The 11310-nt window shown below is 43.2% G+C and overlaps 1 protein-coding gene across 3 annotated transcripts in view; it reads right to left on the reverse strand.

Annotated features, from left to right (window-relative positions):
• The window catches only part of PPP1R14C (protein phosphatase 1 regulatory inhibitor subunit 14C), a 121484-nt gene that overhangs the window by 5256 nt on the left and 104918 nt on the right, over positions 1 to 11310 (reverse strand). For 2 of the 3 annotated variants that reach the window (XM_025213427.1, XM_025213425.1), the window contains exons 2-3: positions 10217 to 10300; positions 7742 to 7774 (exon numbers count right to left, since the gene is read on the reverse strand). In XM_025213427.1, coding sequence (XP_025069212.1) covers positions 7742 to 7774; positions 10217 to 10300 — 117 coding nt within the window. Of the gene's footprint in view, positions 1 to 1768; positions 1886 to 7741; positions 7775 to 10216; positions 10301 to 11310 lie in introns of all 3 variants that reach the window. The other variant, XM_025213426.1, reaches the window with a different exon arrangement.

Raw genomic sequence — 11310 nt, forward strand, 5'->3', positions numbered from 1 at the left:
CAGCTGTAAGCCATACCATTTCTAGTTCTGGTTTTAGTGTGGCACTAGAGTAGGGTAAACAGCCTGTGTGCAGTGCCCAGGGCTTCTCCCATTGTTCTTTTAGTAATATCACACCCCATTTGTAGTGTGCAAAACCAGCCATTTATTTGCCTTTTATGCTAGAATTTTCACTTGGAATTATCTTGAAACTTCATGAAGGACAAGAAAAAATGGTTGGTTTAAACAAGAGCAAAGGCAGATTTAGATTAAGTCTCAAGGGAAGTGGGGTGGGAAGGCAGGGAAAAAAAAACCCAGCTTCCTAATTGTGGCAACCGCCAATCCTCCTGGATCACGGTGTATGCATGAGGGCCACCCAGACCTTCGATGCATATGCCCAAGCAGGAATTTTTGGAGGAGTGGAGGCTGCCCAGACTTTCCATCCTCCCTTTAGGCCACTGAGACAGAATCCAAAGACTAGACTGAGTCCAGATGTTTGGTGCCTCCACAGCCATAGTTATATAAGTGTCTGGAAATCAAACCCAGGTCTCCTGTGTGGTAGACAAGGATTCTACCACTAAACCACAGGGGACTCCTTTCCTAATTGTAACAGCATGACAATGGGAAAAGCAAGAAGAAATTGTGAAACTCCCCCTCACTGAAGGTTTACAAGAGGCTGGGTAGGTATCTGCCTGAGAGGATTTAGAAACAGCACTTAGCATAGGCAGAACAGGAGAGGGGCTGCTGACCCTTCCACTCCTTACCCAAGTTTCTTTGCATCAGGTCTCATTCTGCACCTGATAAAACCTGCAGTTACTAATGCCACTGTACCTTCATTCTCATGCTTTCTCCTTCAATGACTCGACTGTTCAGCTTCAGATTTAATCTTTTTTCAGTACAGGGAAGTATCTTTCAAAGCTGCAGATTTCTTTGATCTAATGTTTGGTTAGTGGACAAAAGAGGCAGGCTTCATTTTAGGAGTGCCTAGCTCAAAATTTAATGGCATATTGCCATTTAAAGATGTGCTTGTGTTTATAATTCTTTATGAACGTATAAAGGTAGGCTTAACAGATGGGAGTGTTATTTGTTCTCTCCAGTTCTCTCCAGTCTCCCTCACCTGCACTTTTCCCCCCTATCACTGACACAGGATTAGTAGTACTAGTAAAGAATGAGAAATCTAGTAGCCAACTAGGGACAAATAAAAGTAGATTGTGTTGAAGAACCAAAACCAGAGTCCCTTTCCTTCTCAGCTGTGTTTTCATTAACACCTGCTTGATATAAACACCTAAGAAACACTTAAGAAAAAACAGTTGTTAAAAATTCAAAGGACCAAGAAAATTAAGAACTGCTTCAAAAAAATAGAACACCCAACTTGGTGTACCCGTCTCTCTTCATAGGGAAAAACAAAATACACTCATTAAGTCTCTTATTCATCCAAACAGCAACTTCACACAAACCCAGCTGAATTCTTTTTTGCAGAGAGCCCTTTAAACACCTTTAAATATTGTGTGTTACAAGCTTGAAGACTCCTGTTAATTTATAGCACAAGACCATTGTTTCTTGCAGTCAGGCCTTTCTAATTCTAAAGAGCAAATTTGCATGCGTGAGAGAGAGACAGACAGACTAAATCTATAGTTCATTTGAATTAATTTATATTCAGCCTTAGGCATTCCCCTCTCCCCTCTGTAATGCTCTTCCTACAATCAAAGGCATGCAGCTCAAATAATGCAGAATTAAAAAGCAAATGAAGATGAAGTAATAATTCAGAAAGGAAGGGGGAGGACCATTTCACCTCTCATTTGGGATTGCAAGACGCTGTTTAGCTGAGATCATTGGGCCAAACTTCGTGTTTAAATTCCTCCAATGAATTCTGGATACCAGTTGGATGCTGCTCCATCAGATACTTCTCCTTAGGAACAGGATACATGGTACAAGAAGTTTTTTTTAATCTCAGGAATACCTGGAATTCTATATTTTCAATCTCTTCTCTGGACCAGAGGTGGCAAATTCATCTGGCCCCGCTGGCCAGATGAGTGGCTTGGGACTGGTTAATGGGCCAGAAAAACAGCATGCAGTCAACCCTAAGGGCCAGAAGGAGACCTGGCAACTCCCAGCCCCACAGATCCAGAGCCCAGATATGGCATAGCGGGGACCCATGGATGCCCCCACAGGCCCACTCCAGCACCCGCTCTGTCCAGTCTTGGAGTGCACTGCATGTGGTACCTGCCCCAAACCAACTGCAACAGGTGCTGCATGTAGTTTGCATCCTGGACCGGTCAGAGTGGGTGCCATGTGAAGTGCAGTCCCAAACAGGCCCGAGCTGGCACTGCAGGTGCTGGATCTGGTTTGCAAGGGGTGGAGTTGAGTGGTCCCAGACTGGCTCCCTGCAGGCCCAGCAGCAATGGCAGGATAATGTGGCTTCATGGACTGAATCCAGTCTATGGGCTGTATCTTCGACACTTCTACTCTAGACAGACCAAAAAAAGGAGCAGTACTGTCAGACTTGCGTCAGAGTACTGCTCAGATTGCCAGGTCTCCCCTTCCCCTATGTGGAAAATATTCCAAAGTTTCAGTTACCATCTCCACATTTGAGAGAAGGCAGGATTGTTCCTACCATGTGCCCCTGGGCGGGTGACAAGTGCCTCAAAGGGAAGCAGGAAGAGCCATGGCACTCTCCGTTCCACACAGGCTCAGGCTGTGGGCAAGACCATACTAGGGAAATGGTCAACAGTACCATCCTCTTGCAAACTGGACTCCCCCAAGAGAGTGTTGTACCTTACAAAAGTCAATGGCTATAAACTACATTTTAGCCACAGTGAGGTGCCCACCTATTCCCAAACCCCCCACCTCCCCCAACACTTTTTCCCCCCCCTGATGTTAACTTAGGAGTAGTTTTGCTGTCTGGAAAAGCACAGGCTCAGGGGGGACCCGGTGGCTGCCTATAAGTATATAAGGGGTGTGCATCAGGATCCGGGGTAACGCCTGTTCACCACAGCACCCCAAGGGATGACGAGGTCAAACAGTTACAAACTCCTCCAAGACTGTTTCAGGCTGGACATAAGGAAGGATGTCTTTACTGTCCGAGCTCCCAAGGCCTGGAACAGACTGCCGCCAGAGGTGGTGCAAGCACCTACCCTGGACTCCTTTAAGAGACATTTGGACATTTATCTTGCTGGGATCCTTTGACCCCGGCTGACTTCCTGCCCCTAGCCCGGGGGCTGGACTCGATGATCTTCCGAGGTCCCTTCCAGCCCTAATGTCTATGAAATCTATGAAACATACCACTGCTACAATAAGCAGCAATGGAAAACATGTTTCTGGTTCCTTGCTTGTGTTACTCTAAAATCATTTGTAATGCTCTCCCCCACATTGTATTGTAGAAGAGAAATTTTCAAAATGCATCCACCTTGGGAAGGTCAATGAGACCCTCTTAAAAAACCACTATCCTACCAAACAGGGTGCAGTGTGAACAGGGGCAGAGTCTGGCAGACTGAAATGGACTGTCCTACTGAAAACACTGAGTAATCACAACTGTGTGAACTCTGGCTCCTGCTGGTAGAGAGGTAAATTGTGTCCAGTGTCCCATGTTGTGGGGAAATCTGCATAACTTTTCTCTCAGCCAGAGAAGTGTGTGTCCTGCCCTGAACACCAGCCTGGGAGAAGTAATGTTTATTTATCACCACAACAGGGCTCTTATGATACTGACAAAAAGGAAAAGAAAGAGAAGAGGATACCCCCCCAACACATACATACACGCACACAATTCTTGTCGTTGTCAAAATTCAAAACTTTTGCAAATCTTTTTTTAGCTCTTCTTTATGTTTATTAACTACATCCTTTAGAAGGTAGGGCAGATTTGTGCCTTGTAGAGTAACTACATCAGATATATATAGCATAAGCACAACCTTCAGAGCCAGCAAACATGTTACCTGTATTTTTAGCTACGCTGGCCTTGTCTACCACAGCAGTTTACAACATATCTACCATTACTGACAATCGCTGCAGTAGCTCTAGTGCTAGCAGCAGTGGAAGTACTAATACAGAGCCTATCCCACAGGCATAAATGATAGAGTTTGCTACTGGGCAAGCCACTGCTGCAAGGGTTAACCTGGAATCCATAATTCTGTAGCAATTTAAAAGCTGAAAAATAGCAGCATGAAGGGACACAAGAAGGTTAACAGTCTCTGACACCTCCCACCACAGTCGCAGCTTCCCCCTAGCAATGAACCTCTGGCTGCTGTTCTGCCCCCTCCACTCATCTCACACTTGGCTGCTGGGTCTGGTGCAGGGTGAAGTGAAGTGAGGCCCCCAATCCTGGGGCCTGTGCCCTGTTTGCTCATCTATAGTTATGCTACTGGCCCATCCTAAAGCCTCACCTTTTTTTTTTGGTCCTCATCAGTTACTTAGGAATTACTCTTCAGTTTTCAACAGAACAGTGAAGCATTACTATCCTTCTTGTTAGGGGGCTCTGCTTAGACTTTATCACCACAACAGGGCTATTATGATACTGTGACATAAGTCAGCACCCCCATTTTATGAGGAAGAAATATTAGGTTTTGGCTGTTCATTCCCAGCTAGTGCTGAAGGCCATAGTTCATCTACAAGCTATTCTGGGAAAAACAAATAATTCTGTAAACACTTGCGAACACAGCAACTTTGGAGTTTCTGCAAAGTATGTTTGTGCTAAAAGTTAACTGGAACATGAAACCTGTTATGTGGATTCTTGCATACTGAAAGAAATGCATCCTTTGCTTCTCTGTGTCAGTTATTTTTCAGGATAATGTAAACACAAGCCCTAATAGTTTCTCTAGCTACCTAAAAACGTGGCAGTGCTTAAATTTTCTGTGGTTTGCTATTACAATTAAAATATCAGGGCTAAGTTTAAGAAATTAAGAATGCATGTCAAACTTGAGGTTTTTTCCCTTTCCTTTAAGCTTGTATTCTCTTCTCAAGCCTCTCTGAGGGCCATTCGAAATTATCTTCAGCAAGCATAAGCTAACCACGATGAGGAAAAAGAACTCTGTATTTATATCATTACTACTTATGCTCACTTCTAAACGTGCTTTTTCTGAAACACAGACAATTTGCATCATGTACCCAGAAACTATTTTGGGCTGCTGGCAAGATGCTACTAAGGATAAAGATGTCGTTTTTCAGTTTTATTTTGTTAATTAGGGGATAGATCAGTTAAATTACATTTCTATTCATTAAGTTACACTGACTATAAAGAAGACTGTTGGGTCTTCTAATTGTATGTGAAAGCCACACTTTAACCCACAGTTGTATAAGATTTCCAAATCAAATAATTTTAGATACTCAATAACTGATATATCTTTACTTAAATAATGGCATTCATAAGGAACTGACATTTTATTGCAATGTCAGTCTTACTTTAATCTTATTGAGTTAAATGAAAGAACAGCAGCAGCAATTGTGGTATTATAAAACCTAGATTTTCAGGATCACTGGGGCATGTTTAAGAGTCTAGATATCTTACTCTGAAGGAAGACTAGCTTAATGACCGTCCTCAAATTAATGTCTATTGCTATTTTTAGACAATTTATTACAGAGGCTGAGAACAGATATTCTTAATACCTGCCACCTACCAAGTGACCTGGATAATTCTGATTTTTTTCTGGTGGGAATAGCCACAATGCACAAAGACAACTTTTCAGTCTCTTTAACCTTCAGCCTCTTTGAGTTGAGGAAGCTATGTAAAACTGACTTAAAATGCCCCATCTCCAAACATCCTCTTTCTATATAGCATAGCTTTAAGTTACTGAACTTCCTGCCTGTATTGATTTCCCTTTAATGTGCTGTCAAACTGCAGATTTATTACTACTACCTGCCCCACTAGAACTCCAGTTCACAAGCATTTTTTAGATTGTAGATCTTTTGAGACTAAAATCTTGGCAAAAAAAGAAGTTGTCATGTTTAAATTACAGCTACCTTAGAAGGAATGTCACATGCCATGTATACAAGTCATTCTCATGACTTAATGTGAACAACTGCTAACTAAACATAGAGATTGTATCGTGCAGACCATCACAGGTAAAGTAGTATTTTTCCTTCCTCTTCCTCAGGCCCAACATTCTCTCATCCAAACTGGACAGACTACTGCACTGGCCCAGGAAGAAAGGACTCTGGAGTCAGAGACCTGTCAGTTTAATCTCAAGGCCAGTTGGAAAAGTCACCAAAGGAGAAATGGGAGACACATACTCTTTAGTGTAAGGGTACTGCTTCTGCTCTACTGGCACAAGAGTCAACGACCAAGTTAAAGTTCGAATTTTAAAATCTAATTTCCTGTGCAAGGTGCCTGGAGACCTTTGCATTCAGTTTCACCATCTGCACAGACACAAATCTATTAGGCTATTCCATTTAAGCCATCACTCTAAAATTGATCACCTCTCAATGAAGTGTACCTTGTGTATATTTCCTTTCTGAAGTTAACATCATACTGGTGTTGTCTTATATATGAAATCATAGTCATTAACAATTGCTTCACATTCATTAGCAATGAATATTCATAGTATTCATTCTTCTTAAGTCAGCATGAATTTTAAAGAAATGTTAAAGCCAAATTAATTTTAGCAAGACCTTTAAAAGGCCTGTTTCCAGTCTTGCCTTTTATTGCTTCACCCTGTTACTACAATTAGAATATCTAAAGAAAACATCAGTAGCCATTCTCAAATGCCCATCTAAACTACTAGCATCCTGATCTGCCTTCTCCCACCATTCTTTCCCTCTTCCCCTCCCCGCCCCCCCCAGCTCTACTTTATTCAGTTCTGGATACCCCATCAATTATCTAGACCAATGGTATGAAAAAACAATTGAAGTTCAATGGCCTTTGCTGGAGAATGTTGAATGGGTCGTTGATAATATAGCATTACTATTGACACACACACACCAGAAAAACCTGGCCTTTTAGCCTGGAATCTCCCTAGGAATCCCAACAATATGTCATATTTACCCTATGCAAAACCATTTCTCCCACAGCAAAGAATAAACCATTGAGGCCTTTCTGAGCTATATTCCAATACTGCTAAAGATCTGAGTGGCTGCAGCAATTGGTCTTGACTACCTCTCCAGTACTACATGATATAATAAAAAAATATAAAGGTACCAAACCAGAGGTCTGATTGACACCACTATCCTTTCAACTCCAATGTTGTGCCTGACAGTCTGTCTTTAAGCCTCACTGCTTTGTGTTACAGAAAGCAGTTCAGGTTGCAGCCATTTCAGTGCTGCTCCCCCAGAAGCAAAACCATGCTAAACACAGCCTTAAGAAAAGAAAAGAAAAGAAAAGAAAAGAAAAGAAAAGAAAAGAAAAGAAAAGAAAAGAAAAGAAGCATGTTTCCTTGGTCAAGCACAACTCACCCAAAGTGGTTACCAAACAGTGGAATCCAAGACACTGTACATCCATTGCATAATGCAGTGTCTTAGATACTCCTTGTGCAATTGCTGAGTTTGTAATGACCCACCACATTACAGAAAAAAATATATCTAATTAAGTCTTTACTGTGCATTCTAGTATTTCAACTACTGCACTCAGCTTTTTTGCATGAAGTTAAAATATTTGTTAAGTTGCAATGCTCATGCTTCCTACTAAACTTGAACATACTTGTACAGTACATTAAAAATTGTGTACATTAAACTTTATCCAGAATATCCATTTAAGTAAAGCCCATTGGCCTAATGGACACAATAATGGAACAGGGCCCCTTTATAAAAGCAGAAAAATGGTGTTTAAGAAAAGTGACTTTACCTCTGTCGGTTTGTAGCAATCTACAAGAGTTTCCTAGAAGTAAAACACAAAAGTGTCAGTATCAACAAAAACAGTTAACAGAAAAACAAGTCTGCATCTGAATGGAATGGCCCCGTATTTTTCTCATCTATCAAACAAGGCCCACTGTGTCTCATGTACCTTACAGAAGGGAGACGTATAATTTTTGTATTTTGTATAGAAGCAACTCCAATCCAAAGCACTGGAGCACTGCTGGAGCACAGTGTCTGCAAAAAAGGGAAGCTACTTCTAAATTCACAATCCTGACGTATGCACCTTGAAGGAGCTAGTGGAGAGAAGTGAATCTCATTTCAATCACACAGAGCAGCTTTCATTATGATACCAGGGGTACATCAACATCATATTCAAAGGTAGGACTGTAACATTTGTCAAAATGCCAGAACTTCTTTTGAACTCATAATTTTAGGTTGTGGTAACCACACCATCACAGCACCCCAACGCTCAGTACAACCTATGACACTCCTGGGATAGTCAGTGTTCTCAGTACTTGAGCTGGTTAGTTTAAAAAACCAGCATGGGTGAGTCCACATGAACTGTACTTACTCTTCTTGACTGCAGCAGAGTGAACATACCCTAGGACAATGATTCTCAACCAGGACTGCTCTGATCAGGGTCAATGTGCTGTGGAGGAGTTGGCTGGGGCATAAGAGTGCTTCAATGTAAGACTAGCTGGCAGGCAGCCTCCACACTGAAGCACCCTTGTGCCCCAGCCAGCTGGCTCGGCATCTACAAGTGCACTACTGCGCACAAAAAAACAAGTCCTACCTTGCTGCAGAGTTTATTAGTTTTGTGTACCCTAACAGGGGTGCATGTATAAATGCTGAGATGTTTACTGTACAGTTAATTACCATATTTTATGGTGTACAAGTTGACATGGTGTAGAAGTCAGCCCCAAACTTCCACTCAAGAAAGTTAGGATTTTCGTAGATCCGGTGTATATGTCAACCCTGTCTTGTCGGAGTGGGGGGTGTCATGAGGGTTGCTGGGGGCACTGGCAGAGGAAGAAAGCAGTGGGAATGGTACGTGAGGTGCTGGAAGCCTGAGCAGGCTCGTACACCTCCAAGCTGAGGCAGCACCTGGCTCACTGGCATCCTGTCTTGCTGGGCCTGGGGGGCACCACTGCCATGGAGGAAAGGACCAGGCCCCCCCTGCAGTTCAGGGGCTGCCCAGCCCGGCGGTAGCTCATGGGGATCCCTGGCTGCAGGGGAGATAGGACTGAGCAGGCTCTGCTGAAAGCAGGATCAGACTCCTGGTCGCTTCTGTCTTTAGCAGGCTCCTGCAGCCCTCAAGATGGCTAGTGCTGCCTGGGAAGGGGCTGCCTCGCCTCATGGGCAGCACGGGGGTGGGGGGCAGAAGGGTGGCTAGGTGCTCTGGCAGTGAGAGAAGGCAGCAAGGACAGTGTCCGTGGCACTGGAAGCCCAGGCAGGATCATGAGAAAACTGGATTTGGTCCTCCCGAGCTGGGGCAGCACCCAGCCTGCTGGCAGCCTGCCCAGCTGGAACCAGGGGTTGTCACCACCACGGAAGGAAGAACCAGGCACCCAACCCTGGGGCTGCCCAGCCTGCCAGCAGCTTGACCTTCAACCATGGGAGACGGGCCAGACTCAACAGGTATGGGGTTTAGGCACCCAGACCGGCTCTGGGTGTTGGGGAGGGAGGGGCGGGGGCTGGCTGGCCCTCAGTCAGCACTGAGGAAGACCCTAGATGCCAGGATGCCACCTCCCCATACAGCAGGGTGCTGGTGTAGGGTCTGGCTGGAGTATTCATATAGCGTATAAGTCAAGGTGGATATTTAAGGGTAAACTTTCTGGGTTTAAACCTTGACTTATACACTGTGAAATACGGTAGGCAATTGCACAGTAAACGTAGTTGTCGGTTTCTTTGATCCTACCCCCATATTTTTAGTTAGAGCTTTACACCAGATGGTCAGTACTTAATGAATTTGGATATTTTCTGCCTTAAAAAATGGGTTGCTAAAGGTTGCTCATAATAACAAGTTGAAAAGTACTTTATTCCTAGAGCTAGAGAATAATAGCATCTGACAGACTCAAGGGGATTCAGTATCTATTCTTCAGATGTGACTAACTGGAGCTCTGGCAGGTCACTGAAGTCTCAGAGTTAGATTAGTTTTCCCTCTTCACCTTCTCCAATACCAATGAAACCAGGGAGGAAAAGCTAAAGCATTCTATTACTTTTTGGCAGAGTTCTCCCCTCAGTAGTACAATATCTGGAAACTCAACATTCTTCCTATTGTTACCTTCCTACAAGGAGTTTGCTCATAATATAGGGGAATCAGATTACATTCAGGCAATAGTCCTACAGATTATGCTGAACTTCCTATTTCTCAAAAGGCAGGAAATATGCAGGAGTCAGTCAGAACCAAGACCTAGGTGTGTTAATCCAGACGTGTCCAATTTTAAATTAGGAAATATTTTACCTGTAATTTAAGAGCTCTTTCCTCTTCATTAGCTGCATCAAGAAGGTCATCAATGTCAATTTCTACATCTGGCATCTCTTCTTCCTGCGAAGGGAAAAGTCCAGTTTAGTGCATTCAGTTGTTCTTTAACAAGGCTGAAAAGCTGAGCTGACAGACTAAAAACAACTCATGTGTTACCATCTGGTAGGGTGAGAGGGTATCGGAGGAGAAGGAGATCAATTAGACACACCAGCTTGGTTGTTGGCGCCTAGGTAAAGAGAGGTGTATACCTAGTGTCTGGTGCAGGGGGCAAGATTTCTCTTTAGCAATCTTTCTGGCAAAATCAGTAGCAGTGCTAACAGTCTACATCCAGCTACCTCATCTGCCTTCCTCAGATTGGAGTCAATTGAGCATTTTGTAGGGTAAGGATGGGGGAATGGATTATTGAAAAAAGAAAAGAAAAGCAGAGAGAAAAAGATGCTTGAAAGTTATGCTCTGGGTTGTGCTGCTTGGCTTTTTCCATTAGTGTAATAAGGTAGTGTCAATTCACCACTGATTGACAGGGATAATATAGCTCCCCTCAGAAAAATTCAGATTTTCAGTGCCAACAGTAGAATGAGAAATGTAATGCACAAAGTATTTTCCCTGAATATCCTCATTCATTTGCATCACCACTAAATCACATTTTTAAATAAAAGACTTGTCCTTTTTTCCAATTGTTTTTAAATATTATCAGCAGCAGTGTATACATTTATAAGAATCATTTTAGAGCCTTTTGTCACAACCCAAAGGGTGTGATTTTTGTTTTTGTGTGCTTCAGCACTGCTAAATTGTTCCCGCTAAATTACAGCTTCTTTGCACAGTGGAGTTTTTTGCTGCAAAAGAGAACCCCGGTGCAAGGGAAAATTTCCCACCAATTTGAAGCTTTCTTTGCAGGGTGCATTTCTTTGTTGCAGCACAGAAATGCTCGTTGCAAAGAGTTCCCGCCATTTGTATGCTAATTCGAGTCCCATTATTGGCCAGTTCTAAATTATTCACACGTGGCGGCTAGTGATGGGCTTGCTAGCCATATAAAAAGCTTGTGTGGTTTCCGCCCAAGTTGGAGGACTCCACGA

The sequence above is a fragment of the Alligator sinensis genome, unplaced genomic scaffold (assembly GCF_000455745.1).
Source record: "Alligator sinensis unplaced genomic scaffold, ASM45574v1 scaffold608_2, whole genome shotgun sequence".
NCBI lineage: Eukaryota > Metazoa > Chordata > Crocodylia > Alligatoridae > Alligator > Alligator sinensis.